This window comes from Notothenia rossii (genome assembly GCF_949606895.1).
Source record: "Notothenia rossii genome assembly, chromosome: 8".
Taxonomy (NCBI): domain Eukaryota; kingdom Metazoa; phylum Chordata; class Actinopteri; order Perciformes; family Nototheniidae; genus Notothenia; species Notothenia rossii.
The window spans coordinates 56,924,751-56,952,016 of NC_136906.1; the positions used below are offsets into that span (position 1 = coordinate 56,924,751).

The window sequence follows — 27,266 nt, forward strand, 5'->3', positions numbered from 1 at the left end:
AAGGAACCCTGACACATCTGACGTAAATGAAAAAAAGAATTATCAATTTAATGCATGAACTATGATTTATTATTTATTATACATCTATCAAAAAGCGGATCAACCTTAACTGATTTTTCTGGTTGCTTTTGCCATTTACTGTAGTGTAGACCATCAAATGTATGTTTTTTGTAATCTAGATGTGTCTTCCTTCTCTACAATGGAAGCCCATTGGGCAGGTTGGACCACACAAACACACATGCTGGCAGGGGTGGGGGTCTGTTTCGTGGGAGTGTGGGATAATATATAAAAGTGTCCTTCGTAGCGGTTCTGTTTTTCAATATAGTGGAAAAGTAACTGTATATTAATGTGTGAACATTTAAAAAGTCGTGTTAGGTCCACATTGCACAAAATGCCGGGCTTGGTAAAAAAGCCAGAACTGGGCATGGGTCATTGTTAAACCTCAAAGTATTTCTCCATCAGTGAGTACAATGCACATTGTTACTTAAAGTCAATACATTTAAAAATAACAGTTTAACATAGAACGATAACAGTATTTACGGAAATCCTTTTGGTCACACTAACAACATGGCTTTGTATTGGTAAGCAGACATCATCCACAACTTCGGTCCAAACTGAAATATCTCAACCATTTTTGGATGGCTTGTCATGAAACTTATCATGAAACTTGTCATGTACAAAATTGCCATAGTGCTAAATAGTGAATGCATTCTAACACACTAAACCTAGACACCTAATACCCAACAAAAGAAAAAAATAAAGAAAACGCACTTAAGAGTTTTACTTCTGCACAAACACTTACAATGATATTGCTTGTTTGAAGTAAATATGTCAGCACTGTTCTTGTTCTCCTTAGCTTGAATCTTTATGGTTTATTGCACTTATTGTAAGTTACTTTGGATAATAAACATTATACTTGCTTTAAATTAGCATGTTAGCATGCTAAGGTTAACATTCAACTTCCACTAGTGTGGAGCTGTGCCACCTGAAACTCCCTCATTTGGATAATCAGAAACACACTACAATGTAAACCGAACAATTCAAAGTGAAAGATTACATCACATAAGGGTTAAAAACAGTTTTAAGCACTTGGTTATTCCTGGTGCTAATTATGTTGCAAATATAGATTTTTTTTTTAAATGACCTCAAAATGTTCGATTAAAGTTCTATCTTAGACTAATCTTTCATCCACCAGCTGCAGCAGTTGGAGCATTTCCAAATTCACAGTCTATTTTCAAATGTACCTACAGTATGTAGGCCAAGTACTTTTTTTAGGACAGAGCATACTTCCTAATGATCAGTCTGGCTCGTTAACTGTATAACGGTCTGGAATTCATTTGCCACCCTCATTACAAAGCATGTTGTATTGCCTCATAATGCTAATTTTGAAATGTGAAAATTATGTAAGAATAGTGCATTGCTTACGCACTCCACTGCACTGCAAGTGAAGTGTTACTAAAACAAAAGATTACTGGCCTGTGTGTAATTGATAGGAAATAAAAATGGATGGAATGAATTTCCAGACAAAGCATGGAACATTAAGTTAGTGTATATCAATTGCTTTAGAAATACAAACTGTCTTTATCCATGGCCGGGGGGGACTAGGCTTTCAGCTACAGAGTGAAGAAATATCCATATCCATGTGACAAATCATCAAACAAACTAAATATGGCTCAGATGCAACAAGCATTGACAAATTCATTATTACCTGGGAAAAACATCTAATTCAAGTCCTTCAGCTTTCAGACTGTGCCTGATTAAAAGAATGCGTAGCGTCTGAATCCAATTATTTTTGGAAAGCTGCACCTTGAATGTTATATTCACAAGAAAAATAAATCCAACCATTTTGATTCAGACATGTGATCAGGTGAGAAAAAAGGAAAGAAGTTTGAAAAAACATCAGTCAAGCCAAGAATGGTTAAATTGCTTTAATAAAATACAGGGGGGTTCCTGCTGACAAAAAGGGAATAATTGCAGATAGATTTAAGAGAACAATCCTAATTGGTCTTTTTAAAAACAAAATGAGAGAAGTATTTTGTACATTTTTAGTCTGGTCTTTAACAAAAAGACTCAATAAACCACCTCAAGTTTCAGATCATCAGTTACAATGCCAGGTTTAACAGTCAGGCAACTGGTGATTGAAACAAATTGTCTTTCATTCTGCTGTAAGGCTGCACAATTAATAAAAATGTTATCGAAAGAGCAACACAGACAAATGCAAACGCAATATTTGGTAAAAGCAACATATGTGAGGATATCTGATTTAAGTATTGTTGCACTGCAGAGAAGTCCCAGCCAATAAAAACAAATCTATGGGGGGGAGAGATACTCCGCCTGGAGGGAATTTGGGGATTTTAGCCATTGCAGACCATTAACACTAGAAAAAGGGAAAACCCCAAAAAGTTAGAGTATAATAGTAGTCTTTAAATAAAACATCCTTTATGGTACAGATCCTAATTGTAATTCATTTGTTTAAGTACCCTTTAATATTGAAAATCATATCGCAATTGCAATATCACTTTCAACAATCGCAATTACTTACTTTGTCCTAATCTTCCAGCCCTACAACGCTGCTTTGTAAACAACCCAGTAAAGAAAAGTAAGCAGAGAAAATATGGCTCTGCTATTTATTCAAACAGATGCAGTCAAGCTGTCATTGTTTTCCTCGCTTCTACCCACTGGATCTGTCTCCAACATGCACTCTAACCGCCTGACTTAAGAACAAAAACAATCGCGTTTACTTCACACTTAGGGAGCTGCGGTTTGCAGGAAAACAAACCCAAACAGAGCTTGATACCATCGACCTGGGATGTCACTGCCACTGCAACTAGGACAAGTGCTGAATCCATGTTCAAATCAGATCAGTATCTATGCACCTGTTGCATCTGGGAACCTGCTCAACGTTTAGTGAGGTAAGCAGCATTCATGTCAGACTAGCAGTCAATAGCTTCATCAGAGAGGTAAGAGATAAGGAGGGTTTCATTTGAAATCACCTCAGTTATATTTATTGTTTTGTTGTGCTCCAGCAGTGGCAGGAAGTTGCTTACATTTAAATGTGTTTGTCTGTCACTATGACAAGAAGTACATTTAGTTGAGGATGTTTTTGAAAAAGAGTGAATCTAATTAGGATCTATGTAGTTTTGCCATGGAAAGTATTCAATCATTTGGCAGGAAATATCAGCCCACAGCTGACAAAACTAATTAGACAAAGACATATGTTGACTATCATTGTTTTCCTGAGAAGTACCTTTGTCAAGCATGTATAGTACATAAAAACACATTTTATGCAATTATTTAATTCAACAGTGAATAGGTTTTTTCAAAAGCTATCCTCCCACAGAACTGCTCAAGGATATGTTGCATACAGTACACGTGAATCTGTTTATTGGTGTAAAAACACCACAACAGTAACATGGCAAACTCTGCTCATTTACTGACTGAGTCCGCCCACACAGAACAAGTAGAATACTGTATCAATACACCCACAGAGGAACACATAAGAACCAATTATATATAACAAACCTGGGAACAGTAGATGTATTTTATAGAACGCAATCATTTTAAAACTAGTGTTTATAAATATTATATAAATAAAACCCAAATCTAGGTTGGAAAGAAGCCAATACATTCATAAATAAATAAATATATAAATAGACATATAAATATATAAATAGACATATAAATACCAACATAAACATGTAAAGCTGAATATTTTCCAGGAGGGAAAATATGAACAGGAAGCAGATTTCCTTTTATCAACAAATACAAATCAGATTGTGGGCAAACAGCGGCAGACTGTGATTATATGGGAACCTCAAACTAGAAGATGCATACATTTTGGCATTATGAGGATTCAACACTTCCCTGGATAAACAGGGAGTTCAAATGAACAGGAACAACTCAACCAAGAAAGCATAGAAGAAGAAATCCATGAACGATATACCAAGCAGAAAATAACATTCCAGCTATTGACCATGGCAACAAAGAAAAGCTTCATAACACGCATGTACATAACCTTGATTGCTTTGTGAAGGCTCACTTGTAAGGGTGGGGGCGATGTAGGTTTTTAGTCTTGGCTCTCTTTGAAAGTCCGATCCGGAGGGGCCTGTTGCATGTTTTCAGGGGCTCTAGTCTCTTGTATTGCTCGGGCTGTCCTGCAAACATAAAATATGACCTAAGCGTGTCAAGTGGTGGAAGACAGTGTTGATGACCCAAGTACACAGAGTCACTTTGCAGAAAATAAATTTAATAGTGGATAATCAAAAGAAACAAAAAACATAAGGGTAGCAGGTGAAAATAATCAGAAAATCAAAGAGGTGGGAAAACACAGAGACAGGAAGTAAAAACAGACATAACACAGGGGGTGTTTCTCAATGTCGAGGAAGGCTGCTCCAGAGCCACTATTTCAAGGATGCTACGTCATCGAGTGCTGCCGAAGGACGTCGGCGTACTTTGTTGCGGGAAATTTCGAGGCTGCACATGTGTATCCTCCGCGGTCTTAAAATCCCCACAATGCTTTGCGCACGGACCAATTTCCAAATCTTTGGCGGAAATCGCGCTCCATTTAAGGCGGGGCCTCGCATATGACGCACACCTGCACACTTGTTAGCCTGTTCCACCAGTCTTCGTTTTCCGAGGCTAGGAAGGATTCTTGCATCGCTTCTGAAGGACCTCTCTGAGGGACCTCTCTGAGGGACTTGTCCTACCAAGGAAGCGTCCTCGACATTGAGAAACACTTTTCAATATAAAACAGGAAACAGTGCCACACCATAACAAAGCGTGATTTCAATCAGGAAGACTACTTTCTCACTACTCCTGCTGCCTGTAATGAGCCAATCATGGGCGTCCGCTCTTTTAGATAACCAAGTTCATTTTGCAATGACTTTGAACAGCCAATCATTGGGCTGCAGTTAAACTTTGAATATGTTCGCTTCTCTCCTGCTATCAGCGAGCTTCAAAAGTCCACTCCTCGCCAAAACCAGATCATCAGTGTCCTTTTCATCCCATCTGCATCACAACAAGTGTTGGGTTATATTCTACTTACGTCTAAGCCTCCCCTTTCAAATATATGACACATCACGATGGGGTCTAATCGCCAAAATCTATTTGCATGTCTATCATTTTTTGCTCAATCAAAATAAGTCTCTCCTGATGGAAATAATCTAGGACTCTCAATGTTAAGGCTTGCAATTAATCAGGAAACCTTATTGCTGAATGTTTACCATGTGCAATGCATGGCATTGACGAGGCAGAGAGCGCGTAAAAATGAGCACAATCTACATGTGATGAACTGACTCTAGATCACTGGATATCAGTGAGAACAGTGACTACCTCGGTGTAACAGCACAACTATAATTGATAGCTTTAAGTGTGATTAAAAACGGAGGAAGAACACTAGGCGCCAGTTGCAGTGAGGACACTACTGTAGGAACAGATAGTGCTGGCAGTACAAGGTATTATGCCCTGTGTAGTGCACATTACACAGAGGGGAATCACACCGGCTCTCTGTTACAGCGGCTTTGTTCATGTTTTAAATGTCGGAAAATTGTTGGACTTCAGGCCAATAACCTGTGATTAATCCTTCTTGATTATGTTTAATCTCAGATTTTTACTGTGATACATTTTTCGATTGACAGCATTAAAATAAACACAATTATATAGCAGTCCTGCGTGCCTGGTACCCTGCATTGAGCATTGTGTATGCATTTGTTTGGGCTCCAAAGCCCCACATAATATTCTGCCTCTTGGTTTCTGTTAGAGGTTGTAAAGAACAAATGGTGATGGTTTATTTTCCTTTCCAAAGCTGACAAGGTTAACATAGTCCTTCACAATGTGCGGAGACAGAAGGCATGCTATTAGACTTGATTTATTTCCTCATTCTGACAAGGTGAACACGTCTCATATCCTGGTACACAGGTTGTTAGCCTGATGCTCCTTTTAAACATTCAGAGGACAGCACACTTAACTTCCAGCAGACACACTGGGGTTTATAATGCAGCGGAGAGCAGCTGCTATGCTTGGTCACATACTTTTGTTTTTCTTTCTTTTACGTTCTCAGTTTACTTTTATGTCACAATATGGTCAAAGTACCTGAAAAGTCACTACACTGATTCATAAAATTGTCAACTAACAATATGGAAGGACATTAAAAACCTTTCAAATTATTTGTAAAGTGCCCTTTCTTACAGAATCTTGAAACCAAGACCTACATTCTATCAATAAAATGCTCAGGGTCTTTTGTCTGCAACTACAATAACAACTCACTGTGGCTCAGTTGATCCACGAGCGGCTGACACCCGAAGGACGGAGACCACATTATCTTTTTCTGCTCCATCTCCCGGGTGTCTGAAAAATAAACACATTGACGGTTAGAGACAGCGAGAAGGGACCTGCTAATTCTATTTTTTTTATTTCTCTGTTTATCCTTAAACAACATTCATGCCATTGTTATCGTTCAATGGCAGCTAATTAAGGGAAATTCATATTTGAACATTAATGACAGGAAGCTGAGTCAATATGAAAAGACAAATCAATAAAAGCAATTGTATTCCCTCAATGAATTAACCTAGCTGCCCTTTTGAAAGCCTGTCACCCGATAGTCTGGAAAATAAACGCGGTACTGAAAACACTGGAACAAAAGAACACTTAGCTCTAATTAAACCAATCTCAACCACCGTTTTTCAGACTTTATTTGAATTGTTTATTTTTGCTTCAAATAAGTTTTCCGGTCGACCGAACACATTTTAATTAGTTTCACCCTTGTTATGAACACTGATTACAGGGACACTTATTTTCTTCCCAAAGGAATAATAAACTTTTTTGGCTGACTTTAATCTTTTGAAAAATAAAACAACAAACCTTTCTGTTTCTCTGCAGGGCGCATGGATGTTTCCTGGCCCAGGTGGCTGCCGAGGGGCACCTCCTGCTCCCCGTCCCAGGGGCCAGAGGGACGAGAAACCACTGCATCACCTCCACACATCTCCAGGCTGCCAGCTTCATCCGCATCATCTGAACAACATGCAACACACAGCAAATAATTAGTATGGGAGCAGTGTGTGATGCTTGAGGTTTTTCTGGCATTTATTTTCCGCATTATTGTGGTGTCAAAAAGACAAATAAAAAAACTGACGGTCTGTTCTCTTGCCTAATGATCATGTTTTATCTGAAATGTGTCTAATTATTCAAAGAGGAGCAGACAGTTTGACTTTGATTTAATTTTCTAACTTTTGCTGAATTGACAGTGTTGTTTATTACAATTAGTTCTGTGCTTAAAATTTTGACTTGAAAATGTAAAGAATTGTTAACATGTTAAAATAAATGTTTACAATATTATTAAAAAGTACAATCCTATGGTAAATACATTTTAAGTGCATTTCTTTCTCCTTTTTTTCACAGATTTACAAAACTATTTGCCAAGAGTTACATTCAAACATTATTATATGTCCAGTAGCAAGCAAAAAGTTGTGATTTTGTCGGGGGTTACTGGATGGATGATTTTGTTAGCAGTCACTTCCTGGAGGGTTGTTGTGACCGTGAGGTTTCCAAGCAACCAGATAAGACTCTCGGCATCAAGGCAAATAAGAGTTTCCCCCCCAGAAAAGTCAAAATATTGTTTTAAGATTTGCCCACAGAGCTACAGTTCTACTTCAGTTTCAGTATCTATTGCAGTGTAGGAAACTAAGACAAAGACAGTGGCATTTGTAATTGAAACATGGATAGCCATCAATCTGAATGGTCAAAGAAAAGTTTATTTTGGTGTTTACAGCTGTACCTCATAACTGATGTCAATACTACTGGAACCAGTCCTTTGTTATAATATGGATGTATTAATTGTGTTCTGCTTGCAGTTACCTGATGATGTGTCTCTATAGTTTCCTCCTTCTGGGCTTCTGATGTGTTCTTCTTTGCAGATTGAAGTGTCATCCTTCAGGGCTTCAGTTATATCGATAACCTGCTCAGGTGATGATGCTCTGCTCTCACTCGCCAAATCACCCAGACTGATTTCAAAATACAAGTTCAACTCTCGCAACACCATGTCAAATTGTTTTTTCATCTCAAACTTTTCGTCATTCACATCGGAGGCTAGACTGTCGCTCTTGGAGGGAACAGGGAAGGGCATTGATCGTGAGTCTAGCTCAACCCCGAAGCACTCAAAGGAATTAAAGGATGATTCACAGTTAGGCTGTTGCTCTGGACGACCAATAGCAATGACAGGGGCTGATGATGCTGGGGTACATGTTGGGAATTGATTATAACTGGTATCTTGACTTAAAAATCCCTTAGCCATGTTCTCAGTGTGACATTCAAATAAATCCATCTCCTTCTCCTCCTCTTCTGGTACCTTCTCATGCTCATTGCTCTCTGCCTCTGGCATAGAGTGTTGAAGTTGTTGCTGCCCGTCTAGGCTTGTAAGGAGAGGGCTGTTGCTCAGGCCATCCTCATATTCAAGTGAGAGCTGGATCTTTTCGAAAGTGTCAAAGCCCCCCGGCACACGGTCGTTGAGAGTTAAGGCAGATGGCACAAGGGGAAATCTGTCAGTAGCGTTTAGGGCTATGGGGTTGCTGTCAGCATTTTGTAAATGGTGTAATTCATGAGGACTTGGCACAACTGCATCGCTTGTTGGGGGGGAAGTGAAAGCCGAAAGGTCATCTTTATTTTCAAGCATGAATGTCTCAGCTCTGTGTTGGTAATCAGAGAAACCAAGCTTGTTTTCTTGTTTCTCGTTGATTTTGCTTGTTTTGTCCTCTGTACAATTACTGATGCATTCCTCAGTCATGTCTTCTTTCTGTTGTTGATCATGCTCGGATTTCTCTAATATCTCTAAATATTGCACATCAGTTTTAACACTTGCCTCTTCTCTTTCCTGTTCCTCTGTATTCCCTTCCATTGTTGTTATCACAACATTGTATGAGTGATCAGAGAAGCATTCAACGTTATTTCCCAATTTCTCATCAAGGTGTGTGAATGTGTTGCCATGTTTACTTATATTACCCTCTGTCCAGTTGATGTATACCATGCAGTCACCAGTTGGTTCTTCAGTTGCGTGTTCAATGTGATTTTCTACTTTGTACAGAAGATTTCCCTCCATGAGTGGTGAGTTTTCAGTTCTTATTTCTTCTTTGAAACTTGTAATTCCTTCTCTTTCCTTCATTTCAGTTTCCCCATCCATTCTGGCGATTTCATCATTTGTTACAAAATATTCAACCTCCTGTGTCTTCGGACTGACAGGAAAACAGCTTGACTGATCCGGCTCTTTCATCTGATGTTCCTCAGTGTCATGGTTTTCTTGTGTTCCACCCCCTGCAGGAGGAGGATGGGCTGGCCTACATGGACTTCTGCTGTGGCTGGATTGCCAGTGACAGCTGCCTTCGTTGCCAGTCGTTCTGTGCGTTTCGTCTGTGGTGAGTAAACAAGCCTGTGGATTTGAGTGTGACTGCCATGAGATTTCTTTTTCATCTCTGCACTGTGTTCTGTTTTGGTGATTAAACTGGCCAGGAGCTGAAACCTCCTGTGACAGTCCGACGTCACAACAGAGCGTAAGCGTTGTTTCCATCTTGCAGACTTTTCCCAATGCAAATAATTCCACATCTGCAGTGCTCTCTGAGTTTCGACGTTTCTTTTCAGCCTCCTTGTCAGTTTCAATCCAGATTGCAGGGTCAATTACACTGAAAGGGCTTGCCTCATTATCTCCTCCAGCAGGCCCTTGACTGATTCTTGCAGGCAATGGAGTGTCTGTTGTGTGATCAGCCGTTTCACTCCCGGCTTTGGCTATCATCTTGCCAGCAGCATGCTCTCCTTTAACCGCACAGAAGTCTTTGGCTTCGTGACTCACACTCTCAATTGCAATATTTGTGGCTAATACCACATCATAAAAAACAATTGATCCCTCAGCACATTCAGCGGCAGAAGGGATGGAGCTCTTGCTCATGCCATTCTCATTATCACAGCTTTTTCTTTCCCCCTCACAGACGGCAACATTTTCCTTCTCACAGATATGCAATTGTAATATTTCTTCCTCATTTTTTACACTTTCTGTCAAGATCACGTACGGATGCTCTTCAGGGTAAGAGCAGAATAATTTAGAGTCTGTATAATCCGGGGAAGATATTGCGCTGCAACCATCTGCCTTTTCTTCAATGAGAAGGATATTCTCACTAAATCCGAGCTCACCCCTCTTCTGATTATTCTCAGATTGGCTCCATGTATCGCAGAAACCTGTGTCATGTGGCGCATCTTCAACCTTGGAATCAGACTGACATCTGACCCTCTCATCACTTGAACTGAAGGTGAATGCTTGGATTTGACTGACACTGTTTTGCACCTGTATCCCATCTTCGTCATTACTTGCTTGAAGACTGCAACCACCAGGGGGCTCGTCTTCAAGGGATTTCCCCAGCCGATTGCAATCAGGATGACTGGACGTTTCTTTTAAAGTGAAAGACTCTGCTAATGCCCCACCTGCATCATCTTCCATGTATACACTGAGTGTGTTAGTCTCAGAAACTGAACCCTGCTCATCCATCAAAAGAGGTTTGGAGCTTATTTCAGCAGAGATCACACAGACTTCAGATGATCCTGTATGCCCGTCGTCAGTGTGTGAAGTAGTCAACCTACTAATAGGGGTGACAGTCAATTGAGTGTCTTTAAAATCCCCACATTCTGCCATGGATTCTAGGCCCGTATTCTCCTGCAAGATAGTTGTTGATGATGGAGAGCTGATGGCTTTCCTAAAAGTCAGAAGCTCTGGGAAGTCAAACCTGCTCTTGCCACTGTGGTCATTTGTCATCGTGCAATTTGTCCTTGGTCGCTTGGGGGAGGGAGGTGCAGCAAGCTCAATCTGGGTTTGAGGACTTATATCTTCTTCTGTGATTGTATCCATCTTCTCCAATTTACTGAACCTGAAATAGAAACAACTGGAGTGTGAACACTGCATCAAAAAGCCACACTGCTCAGATCAATAATTCTCACTCTATCAAAATAATGGAATGATGTCAATAATGTTTCCAATGCATAGCTTACTATTAGTAGATAACATTTCTAGAAAACCAATTCCACGGCTGAATCTAGTGATTCAAATAGGCTGGTTAATGATGGTGTTGTAATCTTCAGCCTGTACTATGTAAGGGATAATGTGCTGCGGCGCGGTCATTATGGGGAAAAGAACACCGACAGGCTGATCAGGAGCCCGACGCGAAGCGGAGGGATCTAGATCGGCATGAAGGTGTTCTTTTCCCCATAATGACCAAGTCGCTGCACATTATCCCGCTTATTACATGGCCACATTCTCAACAAAGTAACGTTATGACTCCCAATATTAATTAAAATGCTTTTGTGGATTTGGAAAATGATTTTATCGATTTAAAAAATAGTTGTATGTATTGATTTAAATTGACATGCATCCGCTAAGACAAATAGTCCTTTGTTACCGTTTGAACTAACGTAGCAACGGCAGGAACTGCTTCGATAGCGTTTTTGATGAGCTTTTTTATTACAGATTTGAAAACATCGCTGCTTGCTTTAAAAGTAGCACAATTCATTAGCTGTGTCCCAATTCAGAGGCTGGGTCCTCCTGAGGACCCAGCCTCGCAGCCCGCGGGGGACCCAGCTTGGGTCCTCCGCGGACTTCGAAATGAGACGGTCTACGGAGCATGTCCTTGTACGTCACCGGCAGTTACCCCTACATTTTGCCGCCCCCGTCACCTAGCAACCAGCTGCAGTCACAAGTGCCGGTAATAATTTCTGACACTAGGCAAAATATTTTCAAACTGTTTTCAAAACTGTTTTCAAAACTGTTCAATATGGAGTCAGATCTAGCTGTACTTATTTTGGTGTTATATAATATGTTTAAATTATTTTCCCGAGGTCGCAACAGGCGCATTTCCAAGTAATGATACTTATATCTATTATCATATGATAACAGATATAAATATATTTGTACTGTATTTTTAACTAACAGTAATGTTAATATTAGCCTATAATACATGTTTAAAATGTTATTTCTCAGGTTGAGTATAGCTTGTGTATGTACATATATATATATATATATATATATATATATATATATATAGCCTATATATATAGCCTATATATATATATATATATATATATAAACATGTCTATAGAGATATATTTATACACAAACACAGAATATATGTATCTGTATTTTTAGCTAACAGTAATGTTATTAGCATATAATACTGATACAAATTTAATTTCAGGTTGAGTATAGCTTGTGTATATATAAATATATAGTATATATTTATGTGTGTATATATCAATAAACATATATATATATAAACATGTCAATAGATATATTTATACACATAAACACAGAAAAAAAATACTCTTCACTTATTTAACCCTTTTTTCTCAACCTTTCCCTCTACCAGCCAAGGCCCCTGTATTGCAGGATCAATTTAAGCGTCCCTGTCCTGGACAGGTTTTTCAATGACCAGGATACACGCCCTGATTTCAGGCTGAGCAGGGAGTCCCTGAAGGTGTTGCTGGACCTCCTGGGTCAGGACAGGAGACACGGCTGGGGGGTCACAATTGAGACCCTGGTGTTCCTGTTCTGGCTGGCAAGTGGGGCATCATACAGGGTGGTCTCCAGAGTTTTTAGATCCACGGTACATCGGATTGTCCACAGAGTGACTGAGGAGGTGGTGGCCATTCGTCACCAGGTCATCCACCTCCCCAGGACAGAAGAAGACCTGGAGGCTGTGTCGTGTGGGTTTGCAGGGCTGGCCAGACACAGAGCCTTCAGGAAAGCTGCTGGAGCAATCGACGGCTGCCATGTTCGCATCGTACCACCAAGCGGCCCTGATGGTCACTGTTACAGAAACAGGAAACTGTTCAGCTCAATTTTGCTGCAGGCTGTTTGTGACCATCAGGGCCGCTTCATTGACACATACGTGGGCTGGCCTGGGTCAGTCCACGACTCTAGAGTGCTCCGCCACAGCCCACTCTATCGGCGGGCACTCTACCCTCCTCCAGGGCACTATATCCTCGCAGACGGGGGGTACCCCTGCCTCCAACATCCACTTCCCCTCATCACTCCCTACAAACGGCCGCTGCAAGGTGTGGGACCCCAGCGCTTCAACAGCCATCACTCCCGGGCACGCTGCATCATCGAGCGTGCCTTCGGGATGATGAAAACAAGATTCAGGAGTATCTTCCTGCAAGCGCTGGAGGTGCACCACACCTTTGTTCCTAAAGTAATTAATCACTCATTAGGACATTCTGATAATACTGAAGAGTAGATCTGACCTGAGGTATAACATATATATTTTTCTGCCAATTTAAACATTTCAGATCATAACAGCATGTGCCGTCCTCCACAACATCTGCATCGGGGCCGGCGACATCATGGCCCTAGAAGAGGACATTGTGGAGGATGTAGCGGAGGATGAGGGGGAGAATGTGTTGGAGGCAATCAGTGGTGCTCCTTGGTGGGACCAACTGTCTGCAGAGGTGTCTGCCCTGGAGGAGGTTCCTGGTGACCACGATTATGTGTAAAGGTATGTAGAACAATTGACGAGCTGTGATATAATAACCTTGTGCAATATTTATATACATCTTTTGTTCCTATCTGCTGCTGAAAACATCTTAGTGACATGGCAGCCGTCGATTGCGTCCGCCCTGCGAACCCTAGCCCAACAATCCGATGTACCGTGGAGAGAAGCATCCCCAACAGCTCTGGAGACCACCCCAAAATGAAGCCCCACCCACCGTCAGAGGACACCAGGGTCTTAATTGTGGCAGCCAGGTCCAGCAGCACCACCTGGGACTCCCTGCTCAGCCTGAATATGTATATAGTTTAAATGTTGTTTTATTTGTATGTTATTTTATTTGTATGTTATGTTGTTCAATTAAATAAATCATAAGTTTCATATTGCTCATTACATTTATTTATTTATTACATTATTTGTCCACTAATCTTTCTAGCAGAGTAAAAAGCCTGTTGATGTTCTCCCTGCTCTCCTGGGCTGCCTCCCTCTGCAGCTGCATGTCTTCTCGGATGAGATCCATTAGCCCATCCTGTTTTTTTTTCTTAGGCCGGGATGGCCCTGCCTCAACTCGATCCTCATCCTCGTCCTCCTCTTGGTCCCCCACTGCTGCACTTGGCCGTGGTGTGTCCTCTGGCATGGAGGATATTAGGACAGGGGGGCAGATGGAGGGCCTCTGTCCTAATATCTCGTCCATATGGATAAACCATGGCCAAGTTGCAGCAGTGGGTTTCCCACTGACTCCCTCTCCTGACCCTGGGTATTTGCAATCCTAAAGGCAGAGTAAAACAATCATGGCAGTACAAAAAAAAACACCAGCAGATAAACAAATGTCAGCAAATGTGTTTATTAACTTGTAAAACTCACATACTTTATATCTTTTTTTTAAGTTGTCCCACTTCTTCTTAGCCTGCAGGGGACTAACACTTCCCTGCAGGCCCATATCTTCCAAAACCGTCCTAATTACAGAGAGAGCAGTCTAAAATCTAGTATTATGAATAAAACAATAACAATGTCACAAGGACACACACACTTAGGAAGAAATCTTCTTTCTGTTTTTAATGGTGGCATGGAGCCATCCCTACACAAATACAACAAAGAAATAAGGCATTGTCCCATATACTAGTTGTGTTATTAGAATGGACTGTATGAAATGAGGGATGATTCATAAAATAAGAACCATACAAAGTGGATATTGTGCCTTACCTCCAAGCGATGCTGGCGGAGAATTTGGCCCCCGTGAAGAGGGCTTCATTCTCCCCGCGCATCTGGATAAATTGCGTAGTCTGCTCCTTGCTCCCTATATAAACAAAATTGTTGCAGTAAGATTTGTATACCAAAAGCAGTTAAATAAATAAATTAGCTTTAAAATGAATCCCAACAATATGAAAACCAAACAGGGTTTAGAAATATTTTCACTTCATATTATTTTATGTATGTAATATAAAGAACACAGCTAACCCGTATATTTAAATACACAAATTAAATAGGTTTACTTTTCTTTCATGTCGTTTACTATTTGGGTGAGTTGAAACCCCATACTTACATTTAAAAACGAATCCAGCTGAAACCGTTGTAGCCATTGATGGGACGTTACAAGCCATATATTTTTTTTAAAACTCATTCGTCACCGTCACCCGTTGCATCCTGGGATATGGTAGACCGCGGAGTGTACATCAGATGTATCCTCTAAATCTGGGGAAAGAAGGCTGCATTTGCGGGCCGCATTCGGAGGAGTCTTGTATTTTTTTAAAATTGGGACAGCCTTCGTTTGGCGGAAGTGACGTATGCGGACTCCGAATGCATGCTCAGGAGGATGCGGCCGCTGAATTGGGACACAGCAATTATGTCAAACCTTGGAAAGTATCTAGATATCCCTGCCCTAATGCCAAAGTAACTGGCAACTAAATATTTGTCGCCGTTTGATGTCTATGTCTGGATCGCTGCGTAAAAGGAGGATTACTGCCCGTTACTTCTCCGCTGTTTTCTTGTTGCTCTTGTCTTGTCAGTTAGAAAAGCAGCTTTTCAGCCAAACTGTATACAGTTAAATCGAACGGACTTTTTTGTGCAGATGTGAGCGTCCTTAACAACGGTCAATAAGTGCTTGACAGCGGTTTGTCTGTTCGGTATTAACAACGTGTCACGTGTTCTGAATTGACCAATCAGAATCGAGTATTCAACTAAGCCATGTAATAATTAAGCAATAGCTCACGACAGGCTGTGGTATATGCTCATTATATCACAGCTAAGGGGCTTGGTTCGGCCCGACGCGAAGCGGAGGGTCGACAACCCCCTTAGCTGTGATATAATGAGCATATATCACGGCCTGAAGTGAGCTATTGCTTTTATAAAACGGTTACCAAGTGTGGCAATATGAAAGAAAAATACACACTCTAATTTAAATAGTTTTTATTAGTAAATAATGATGTTCAAAATAAAATAGTCCCTCCGTTGCCTTCTGCACAAAACATAGTGCAAGGTGGTTGCTATGCAACAACACCAACAGCAAGCGAACATATTAGACAGAGAGCGTTGATCCATTATTTGGCTGTTTATTTACATTAATGTGTATGTTGCTGTTTATTGTGCAGCCACTGAAAAACTGTCCGGCTGTTGCTTGGCGTGGCAAGAATATGGCTCCACTTTCTCCGGTCCCCGAGATTGGGCTTCCAGTAGCTCTGGAGAGAGCTTTTGCACCTGTGGCCACTAACGGTCATAATTTCTCTGCTTTGTTTCAAGACCCGCATCAGAAAGCTTTTGAATGGTGGTACTTTTCCAGTTGGTCTACCTGCTCTTCACGTAGCTCTGCATGTCGTAGTTTAGGTGCTTTTTTTCTGGAGATAGGAACTGCTCAATCCACTCCTACATACTATAGTAAGACCCCCACGGAGGTCGAAGTTAATCTTAAATGTTTCCATTTTATGCTTTGTAAGTTTGTTTCGTAACGGAAGAAATTTAAATATATTTATAAAACTGACAAGTCAAATCAAGCAATCTGATTGGTCGATAGCGTATTTGCGGACCTCTTTGATTACAGATTTGAAAACGTCGTTGCTTGCTTTAAAAGCAGCACAGTTCATTATGTTAAACCTTCAAAAGTATCTAGATATCCCTGCCCTAATGCCAAAGGAACTGCACGCTGAATATGTTTTGCCGTTTGATGTCTATGTCTGGACCGCTGCGTCAAAAAGGAGGGCTTCTGCCCAGCTTCTGCCCCGTTACTTCTCCGCTGCTTTCTTGTTCCAGCCCAACGGTATACTGTTTTTCTCAGACGCGGAGGGATACTGACTTGTTGTGAAAAGTAACTTACAATTCTACCCGTGGTATACGCTCAGTATATCACGGCTAAGAACCAATCAGATTGCTTGATTTGACTTGCCGTTTTATAAAGCCCATTATTTGTCTGTATTGCCATAATAGCCTATGTGCAAGTAATCCAACGGCAAACCACAACAACATAATATGCAGTCAGTGGATTTCGTATACCGCAGCAGATTGTTACACAGCATGATTCTGATTCACTGTGCAGAATACAGAGATGGCACTGTGGCACTGTCACTGCTCTGTTGCTTCTCAATTATAACACCCCAATCAGGAACTGCTGGGAATCAGTTTTTGACAATGCTATCTTTGTTACACACATTAGGCCATTTAAAAATCAAACGTACTGACTTGATAGAAACTCGATAGAAAAAAAACAAAAGTGTTTCTTATCACATAGATGATAGATGTTTCAATAAAATGTCCCTGTGAGCCATGATTGTGTTTCTGTCAGCATGCACTATACACAATTATAAAAAAAAATGTAAAGACTCTAGTCTAGTCAGTACTTTACAGTGTGAGATTAATACAATAATTAAGACAATAAAGGATATCATAACAAATTAATAATACACAAAGCTCTCTCTTAAGAAAAAAAAATTGCAGTGTTAATGCAGTGTGGACTGATATGTTTCATCAATGTTACTATGGTCAGCTAATGCTATCCTTAGATAATGGTGTAAGATTTTCCTTTAGTTATCTATTCTAGCCTATACTAGATTTAAGCCAGCAAGCACAAGTGTACAAAATGACTGAAAAAACAACAGTATTTTAAGAAATGTATGAATTATATTTTGAACCAAACAATTCCCATAACTTAGGCCACTAATTCGCCATTTAAAATGTGATAACCTAAAACAAATCATATTCAGCTAATGTTAGCATAAGCAACCTTTTAAACTCAATAACGTAATTTGTAATTTCGGATATTAAAAATGACAGTCGCTGATATTTTAAGCTAGTAATATATTTTACTTAACATATATATTTGTAAGCTACTTACCTTCTAAATAAATATATAATAGAGCTCAACATACCTAGCCAAGTGTCCTGTTGTGGCTATCGCTAGTTTCTGGTCCTGACGTTTCCCCGGTGTCCTCTATGTGGCGCCAAACTGCTGCCGCTGAACAAAGAAGGACTCCCTTTACGTTAATGGTTTAGCTAGCTAACATAGCCTTCTTGTATTGTCTCAAGTTAAATACATTAGAAAAAGTTTATATATTGCTGGAATGTGCACTAAAATCAGTTAACAAATAGTTAAATATAAGTGTCGAATATGAACACTAGTAGGCTATTTGTATTTGTTATTCCTGCTGCCTTTATTTTTAACTAATTGTTTGCGACATCATGCTAATGCCATACAGTCTTTACACATACACTCAACCAAACACAGGGAGCGAAAGAGACAGAGATGCACTCCCCTCCCTCTCTCTCTGTATCGGTCTCCTCCTCTCAGTACATCAGCACCAATGTGTGTTTAGCAACATCATCCTAAGGACCAGCACCGCTTACTTTCAATCGAGGCTGAATTTTCTCCCACAAAAGCCCCATAGAATTAAACAAAACGCTCGACAACATTATAAAGCTGCTAGTGGTTCGACAGAAGGGCAGTTTCAGATCTTTTGAATCGCTTCTTTTTTCCCGTCCTTGCAGGTTTCTTGGACCACTCCAGACATCAAACCAGACTTCTACCGTTGACTCGGCACTCTCTCAAGGTAGGTTGGATATTAAACTAGAACTCTTTCTGTGCTTGAAGAAAATATAAACATATTATTGCACATTCACATGCATGTTTCAACCTGCAGTGTGTCACCCTTTAGGCTAATGTATGGGTTAATTAGAGGACTAAAAATACGCAAATTAAAATAACGACACACAAAAATCAATTCAGCTTTTTATATTTTGCCATATGCACGTTTTGCACGTAAATCTTGTCTGTATTGGATAAACATGGTTATCTCTTGCTCGGGTGACTAACTAGTAACTAATCATATACACATAGCCTACACACCAGGATTTAGATTCAACAACTAAAGTGTAAAGACTGGGGTAAATTTGGATTGGTGACGTCTGATTTATGCAATTCATGCAGACTGTGGGAATTCTTTCGACTAAAATTGTGACTTTTGCGTGGGATGTCTGCTTGGCACGACGTGGTGTGATTCTGGTGTAGTTTGGCACTGGTGCTGATGTTGCTAGAGGGTGTGTGTGTGTGTGTGTGTGTGTGTGTGTGTGTGTGTGTGTGTGTGTGTGTGTGTGGGGGGGGGGAGGGGGGGGTGGTATGTCCTTTAGCCCACATCATCCTCACAAGGAAGCCACTTTTTTGCAAATCAATCATACACCAGCCTCTACTGTATGCGTGTTGTGCCCCCACCTCTCCTACACAGACAAACACACATTCATTCACATACACAACACACATTTCTAGACAATAAAGGCAGCAGGATTACACAGAAATCTCCCAGATGTACCTGGATCAAACCCTCTAAATGCATTATTCCTATCTAGTGTTGCTTCTCTTGGCTAGGGCTCTGCCTGCATCTCAAGGTCATCCCCTGTTTGTAAATGCTGGTGAAGGGACAGATATATATTAGCCATCCGCCCGGCTTGGGGGCAGGTCTGGTTGTAACAGGACTGTAAAATGTGTCAGTCCACACCTGTCTGCATATACAGCTATGATTTATTGTCATTGTGTCTCCCAGTGGGCTAGAAGACAAAGGGTAATGACTCAGGTGTGTTGCTCTACTCTGCATTGCTCTGCAGCCTAGTGTCTCGTCCCAGACTCTTTTTTTTTTTTTTTAGCTAAAATGAAGCACTGACATCTGCTGATTATGAAGCTTGCTGCTTGCTTTTCCCCCCCTTGTAGAAGTGAGTAAGTGGTGCAAACCATTCCCATCCGAGCATAGAATTAAGAGCTAACAGGGGGGAGGTAGGGGTGTGTTCAGTGTTGTGTGCTAAAAAGAGTCATGCCTCTGAATCCATCAAATATCATGATTTTTTTCACATCACTTTCCTAGCGTTTATCCTTTTAACTGTGATTTACGCAGCTTATGCTTGTATATCTTTTACTGCTAAAGAATTTGTACTTGGATATATAGAGGGGATTTCATCATTATCACATTTGCAGGCTGTTGATTGACAAGCAGTTGCTAAGGGGGAATATTTGTTCAGTTATCAAACATTTAAAGATGTTTTTCATTCCATTCCTTCTTCTATTGCAGTACAAGGTTGATGCATGTTCAAAAGAAAAATGAGAGAGGCTCTCGCATAGCTCTGAAAATGGACAATTAGGCAACGGTCTGATATGGAAGACAGATTTGATCATCAATTCCTGGTACCTTGGTAACCTGCACAAAAATGTGTATTCTCTTTGGGCCAAACTGACCGTCACACAACTCAGAAGTCTTTACAAAGTAAAAGGCGTAGGAAGATGATGTTGTGAAAGTGCTCGGCCATACCATGTTGCCACTTGCGTCACTTGAGGTTGTGCAGTTGCAGATTTTATATAAGCAGAGCTGAGTGGGCGGTATTAAAAAAATGTGTGATTTATTTAAGTGTTAGTTTTCTTTCTGGTACATCCTAAATAAACACTGGAGATAAATTATTGTGCAAGAAGTAAAGTAATCGCATCTTATCACAATAGCAGTTTATTGTATGACATGGAAAGAAATATCATGGATGGTGACGTAAAGTTGTGCCACCAGACATTATACAGATGCAGGATCTGCTCTGCTGCTTGTTGCATGCATGAGAAAAGACGAGTGCATTATGGTGCATGCAACTTCGTGCATATTGTGTGCATATTAGAAGTGAATGAACATATCGTTTTGCATCTTTCAACGTAATAATTACCCGGATGCTTTTCGAAGTTGTGTATGCTGACAATATGCTGATGCTTGTGATGCCTTCAAATGCACTACATTAGATTAATACTTAATGATGTTTTCCGTAGGTTGCACACAAATACCTTTACATACTATGAACAATTGCATACGTGCATTCATTCACATACCTGCTGTTTAGGTACAAACGGACGTGCACACACACCCACACAGGCACGTTATGGCAGTGCACATCTCTCGGGGGACACACCTGTCTCCCTCTGAAGCTGCAGTGCCCATGCTCAGCCCACCCTGTCTGGCAGCCCGTGTTGTAACAGAACAGTGTTGGCAACTTGCTGTCAGGCTGCGCTGCCTCCTCACTTTCACTGCAGCACTTAGGGACGTTTCATGTAGCAGGGTGTTTCTGATCGCTACGCACAGAGAAAAGAGTTGACATATTCAGACAGTAAAGTTCAACCCATAACTGCATGGTAATTAGTATTGCTGCAGGTCTGATATTCTAATTTACAATTCTCTAGTGAGTGCGTGGTTGTTAACCCTTGGGACAGAAGCTGAACACTGGGTAGCATACTGATTCATGCTTCAGGATCATTCTAATTATTCCATTATCAAATTGTTTTTTGGAATATTTTTGTTGCACTCACTGGAGTAACAAAATATTTTTGGGAAAACTGGGAAACTAGAGAGGTGCAGGAATGAGTCCTTAAACCGAGATATGAGTTAGCATTTTAACGTCTTTTCATTGGATGCCTGTAATAAGATCTGTGGTTAACACAAGCTGAAGAGATGTTCACGTTTTGTTCTACGACATCATTTACGTCAGTAATTATTCCAGTGATTATTGTCTAAAGCTTCTGTGTGTCATAAAAACAGGAGTTGCTAACAATTGACTGAATTTCACTAGGACACATAATTACGCCTAACATTAGCTCCCTTTAGCTTAGCATGAGTCATTCGCCAGCAGTCAGCCCACTGTGATGAAGTTCGTTTATAGCCTAGCATTAGCTTGTTACTTTTAGTGATGGCATTCTTCGTCCCAAAAATCTACCATAAATGGTGTTAGTATCATAAATGTTTTTTATTAAATCATGTTGAACCGAAGATAAAATTGTCAATTCTACCAAGAAATAAAACATTAACTCAAATGACAAACACTTATGCAAGGGCATGCCAATGTTTCTGTCCTTAAATGTATGTGTTCGCATCATTTTCACATATCAAAGAGACATATTCTGAACTCTAGACGAACAGTTATGCTGCTGAATCATTTTAGTTACTGTTGAAACATTTCAGAACACCACTTTTTTTGTTTTCCACACTGAAACACACACAGGGTCAGTTATGGAGGAGGGAATAGTCCAACTTCCTCTCCTTTCTTTTTCAGAGGCATCTGAATGCACTTAGGCTGCTCTGCAGGTCACATTAACACACGGCTGATTTATTTGCTGCCAAAAAGCTTATATTTGAGAGGTGCAAGGTTTTTATCTGAACACTTTTGTGTTCATATTACTGTGGCATAGCTACTTTACAGAGAATGATCTCCTCACACACAGCATGTTATTAGACTGCATATTGGTCCAGAGAGGGCTGCACACGTAGGGGAAAAGTCGGGGATATAATGGTCCTGTGGTTTTATGTACCGAAGTGTCTCTCACCTAAATAAAGTACCCATAATTCGTGGCAAATGTCTTTCGATGATATCAAGATTTTTTTATGTCAAGTGTCCATTTTGAAATGAAGGCTTTTTAAGCTCAAAGCTCATTATCATTGTCCTGTATTAAAGTCCTTGCTTCACACAAATGCAGGTGACCGAAAATGCTGCATATCCCTTAATAATTCATCAATACGTGCGTGTGTGTGTGTGTGTGTGTGTGTGTGTGTGTGTGTGTGTGTGTGTGTGTGTGTGTGTGTGTGTGTGTGTGTGTGTGTGTGTGTGTGTGTGTGTGTGTGTTTGTCTGTGATTTTTAGGTTGCATCCCCCTTAAGCTATTACATTTAATAGGATTCTTTTTTTTCTTTTTTTAAATGAAATTGTTGCATTGTTTCCCTGATTAAATAGCGTTTTCTATTCACCGTTATCCAATAAGTACATGGCTTATTAATATAAGAACAATGTCGCCATTGTCTTACCTGCTGTGGTTTAATTCCTAACAAATGAATCACTTCTTTTGTATTGAGCGTTTTAGTATACATGCAGTATGGAAGCATGATCAGTCATAAGGTGTATTTCCGCTTTGTTCATTATGAGTCCTTGGTGAACCTGGGTCAAGCCTGGCTCAAAGCAGTTTTTAAAATTGGATTTCAGCCTCAGGGCAAAGAAAATCTATCCGTCTTAAACAAATGGTTTCCAAATTGTGGTTCAGGGACTGTCTGAGCTGCTTGGAAAGGTTCTAAGGACTCTTTGTGAAATGAAAAAATAGTTTATTTTCATTTTTTCTCAATTCACAAAGGACAACTTTCTGATCGATGGGGCAGTCTCTGTACTGTTCCGCTTCTTTGTCAACAATGCAGATAACTAAATGAGATCACATAATAGCCCACACACACACTGAACTACCTCATGCCTCCATTCCACAACTTCCCAAAAATAGTCTGAGTATATTGATGCCTGTATGAAAAATATACACACGTCTCTTTATCACAATAAAACAAACACTACTCCCTCCCCAATTCCATCCAGATAGAAGCCGAAACAAATAGTTTAGCATTTTGGGGAAATAAGCTTATTTGGGTTCCGGCCAAGAGTTAGATGAGAAGATTGATCTTGACTCTCCGGGGAGAGCGCCATCGATCCTCTCTTCTAACTTTCATCAAGAAAGCAAATAAGGGTGTTTGCCAAAATGTCAAACTGTCCTTTTAAAGCTCTATACGAGAGGTATAGCACGTTTGATCTAATTAATGACAAAATAAAAGGGCAATCAGTGAGCGAAGAATTACGTTTAGGCTGTTCCAGTGAAAATGTGTGCGTGTATTTGCCACGATTTGGCTCAACATTTGATTGGTTGTTCCATGCCGCACCCTTCCATCAAGTTTCATTACATTTGGATCTGTAGTTTTTTCGGAAATCCTGCCGGCAAACTGATAACCACCTCAAATAAATATATTTTCTGTTGCGTATCAATGTGCGAAGTTCACTTAACATTTTATATTGATATCCTCACTTCTAAATCCAACTGCTGGTTTTCATTCTTTCTGACCTTACTTCTTTATTTGTATGGCGCTGTCTTACTGAACTCTATTTTTGTTATTCTGAGGAGGGACCATTTTGGAAAACCACCTTGGTGGTGAGTTTCTTCTTTGACATCTAGTGTAGATCTATTTTCTGTGGAAATGTGGTTAATTCATCCTAAATCCTAAACTTGTAGATGTTTCATTTTTAGTCTATTACTGTAAGTTATTATAAAATCACCACTGGGAAAGTATTGAAAACATTCATTGCATGTAACCTCATGCAGCAATAATGTAACATTGGCAGTCAAAAAAGGCATAAAAGTGATGCAATATTAGTCCCAGGTGAGCTTTAGGTGTTGGCATAGTTTCTTTGGCGTATTGTAACACAAATGAAACTATTTACAACCTTGAATGTACAAAATCAATCCAAAAACCTATATCATGCTTTAAAAACATAGTCGATTTCCTTAAGCATCCTTAAATTATGCTTTGCAAAAACCAACGCAGCATGTCCTCAGTATATGCCTGCAGCACCCGTTGGATGCTTGCCCGGGTCACCTCACCTCTGTGCACACCACACACACTGCTGCTGCCAGTCTGTCCCATAAGAGGTCTAACGATCCTCTAAGCAATGAGAAATAGAAATGTTTCCAAAAACTTGAACCATCTTTTGCTAATTATGATCATTACAGATTGGTTAATGTACTCAAGGAGGTGAAGTGGCAGCATCAGCACTGTGCCGATGCAGACAATTAACACTAAAACACATTTCAGTTTTTCTGAAAAGTCACAGAGAGCCAACTATGTTATGATGTCATTATGACCCTTTCCACATTCAAAGAGTTTCATTTGGAAGTGAGATTTTCTCCATTTGGAAAATAATAACCTTAAGGCTTGAAATTTGATTTGAACATGCTATTTAAATATTAGGCTAACGAAATAAAAGAAAATAGGGCAAGCAGCGGATCAAAGGAAGACAGAAGTTGTAAGTGTTTGAACTGACCCTTTCCTCATGAAGAAATAACAGTACTGGACTAACCATCATGTGAGACTGTCCCTGTTCATTATATTACACTTATTTTTAGATTAAAGCTTTGGTTCACACTTTTAGAGTTTTCTAGGAATTAGTTTTTAGCATTCATAAGTCACTCTTCCTTCCACCATCACACTTCTAGTTTCATCACTTTATAAAAAGGTACCTCTTTGTATTCTGAAAGGTGCTTATAATCATGAACTAATCTGTTTTTTGTTTTTTTTATGTGTGGCCTTTTCGCAGGCAAAATGGGGAAACAGAACAGCAAGCTGACCCCTGAAGTGATGGAGGACCTGGTGAAGAACACAGAGTTTAATGAACATGAGCTGAAGCAGTGGTACAAGGGTTTCCTGAAGGACTGTCCCACCGGACGCCTGAACCTGGAGGAGTTCCAGCAGCTGTATGTCAAGGTGAGACTCCACTGACTCACTTTTACCTGATGGATGAACACACAGACGAGACGGAAGAGAATATACACCTGTTGATCTGACTGGAGTTCATCAGAGGACAACAGCACACAGTTCCTACAAAGCTGCTGAACACACACTAGTTTGTTTTAACATGCTGACTGTGGTAAGATTGATTTCATACAAACAGATTACAAAAAACCTTAGATAATGTTGTTTTTGTCATAATAGTTTATTGACTGTAAAACGTATTCATCTGTAATAGGAATGTAGTACAGCAGACCATGTATTCAAAGTTGTGCACATTCATGTTTAATTAAAAAAAGAAAAAGTTATGGGCCATTTAGGGCTTGTGGAATAAGCTGTAAACACAGAATTTACATATGATCACTGTATGGTTAGCGTGTTAGCAAACAGTTGCAGACACAAAGAAGAAACATAATAATGTATTTAAAGTTATGTTTCATGACCCGTAATACAGTAAGTCCAATATGTTTTCCTTTTACCTCTGTGTTGGTCTCCACCACCTAATAAAGAAAAGATCTGGCTTTTTAGTGGCTAAATGCTCTACTAAGTTCCCTAGCTAGTTGCTAACTTCTTACGTTTCCTGTTTGATGCTTGTTCGGTACCAAACAGCCGATGTTTCAGACCTTTTTTGCTGAAATCAAAATAAGGTTGATAAGCGTGGCAAACAAATTCCTGAAAACCAAAACAATTAGCTAAAAGACACTTAAACTCTGTAGAGCTGAGGGAACTGCACAATAGATTATTGTAGGATGTAAGTGGTAGTTTAGCTTAACTTAAAAAGTACCAGGTGAAACCTCTAGTAGTATTTGTCACTCAGAGTAATAGTCATAATGGTAGTATTAACACCATTTTTTGATTGTAGAAGTATTAGCAGAAGACACAACATGAGCACTAGTAATAGTAACAAAGTATCACGGTCAATAATAAGCCATCTGTTGATTCTGAAAAGACCAACAAAATGCATTCTCAGTTGGTTTTCCCACAATGTATATTAACAGGGTTGGTTAGGGTCACATGATTACACTGGGAATCACCACAAAATCCTCTGAGGGAAAAGGCATTCCTATTAAAAACCCTGTACGATTTTAGCAGGCACCCTGCCACATTCCCATTCGCCACTGCCGTATCTGGGCAGAAAATGAACTGAGGCAGATATCAGAGGCGCTCAGATGATTATCTTCAACTGCTAATAGGTAACCTATATCTTATTACCTCTGACAGAGAAGTGTGAATATATTCCATAATGTATTCATTAAGTCTTATAAAACAGGCAGGAGCACTTTCATGAAAACGATGATGGTCTTTTAATGATGGGAAATTGTGATAAAATTGCTTAATAAGTGGCTATGAATAAAGTTTACTAATATAATAAACCTGCAATAGTTAACTACCATCTCTCTGCTGGTTTAATCAATTAGATCTGAGCAATAATACTGTATTAATAATCATAATGTAGGACAGGCTTATCTTGTGTCCTCTTGAACGCCTCAATTTCCTTAGAGTTCTTAAAAAAGCTCTCTGACCATTTTAAGAATAGGCATTCATCTTTTATCACTGGTGCCGGGAAATGCCTCACTACCAGAGGGGCTGTTGTTACATAAGACACTCCTTGGAACTGAGGGCATGGGGGCACTTCCTCTAAATTCCACCGGAGCTCAAGCATCGGCTAAGACCAAAAGAGAAAGTTAAAAAATCCCAGAAATAAATTGAAGTAGGGCTGACTGGATTAACAACAAAAAAACAAGACAAAGCACATCTGTCACCACTGGGAATTATGTTTTCAGTTTGGCCAAATGTATCATGTTAAAAAAACGAAATGGAAAAGCATCAAATTGAATTGAGTTCAAATTGAACTACAAAAGAAACCTGGACTCCTGGGAAATAAGATAATAAACGAGGGACAAAAACACCAAATAAATTAAAAATCTCTTTAGAGCACAATACGACAGCACACAAGCAGC

The 27,266-nt window shown here is 39.9% G+C and overlaps 3 protein-coding genes across 6 annotated transcripts in view; 1 reads left to right on the plus strand and 2 right to left on the minus strand.

The window, feature by feature from the left end:
• Positions 1-1,913: 1,913 nt before the first annotated feature.
• On the minus strand, positions 1,914-18,105 carry LOC307014475 (uncharacterized protein). Of its 4 annotated transcripts, none has more exons than XM_079642405.1 (5): positions 17,864-18,105; positions 7,852-10,898; positions 6,859-7,008; positions 6,265-6,345; positions 1,914-4,149 (listed from the first exon to the last, which is right to left on the minus strand). In XM_079642405.1, exons 2-5 carry the CDS (start codon positions 10,877-10,879, stop codon positions 4,067-4,069), a joined length of 3,342 nt encoding a protein of 1,113 aa, XP_079498531.1. In that variant the 5' UTR covers positions 10,880-10,898; positions 17,864-18,105; the 3' UTR covers positions 1,914-4,066. The 4 variants fall into 4 exon arrangements, with proteins under 4 accessions (XP_079498531.1, XP_079498530.1, XP_079498529.1 ...); XM_079642404.1 differs by having other exon boundaries at positions 1,914-4,154; XM_079642403.1 differs by lacking the exon at positions 1,914-4,149 and adding an exon at positions 4,166-4,702.
• Positions 13,921-15,775, minus strand: LOC307014477 (uncharacterized protein; the record flags this gene model as incomplete). The annotated part of the gene is made up of 4 exons (XM_079642408.1): positions 15,052-15,775; positions 14,712-14,805; positions 14,377-14,464; positions 13,921-14,277 (listed from the first exon to the last, which is right to left on the minus strand). Exons 1-4 carry the CDS (start codon positions 15,107-15,109, stop codon positions 13,921-13,923), a joined length of 597 nt encoding a protein of 198 aa, XP_079498534.1. The 5' UTR covers positions 15,110-15,775.
• Positions 18,106-18,300: 195 nt separating the features above from the next.
• Positions 18,301-27,266, plus strand: part of vsnl1a (visinin-like 1a) — a 37,952-nt gene continuing 28,986 nt past the window's right edge. Inside the window, exons 1-2 of the mRNA XM_079642409.1 lie at positions 18,301-18,541; positions 25,115-25,281. Of these exons, the coding sequence (XP_079498535.1) occupies positions 25,120-25,281 (162 nt within the window). The 5' untranslated portion in view covers positions 18,301-18,541; positions 25,115-25,119. The remainder of the gene's footprint in view (positions 18,542-25,114; positions 25,282-27,266) is intronic.

Bases quoted from the DNA above. Each gene is read 5' to 3' on its own strand.
- LOC307014475 (XM_079642403.1), bottom strand. From the start codon at position 10,879: ATGGATACAATCACAGAAGAAGATATAAGTCCTCAAACCCAGATTGAG. The intron at 7,009-7,851 runs GTAACTGCAAGC...CATGTTGTTCAG, and splicing joins CTATAGAGACACATCATCAG to ATGATGCGGATGAAGCTGGC. The intron at 4,703-6,264 runs GTGAGTTGTTAT...CTTCCTTGGTAG, and splicing joins CGTGGATCAACTGAGCCACA to GACAAGTCCCTCAGAGAGGT.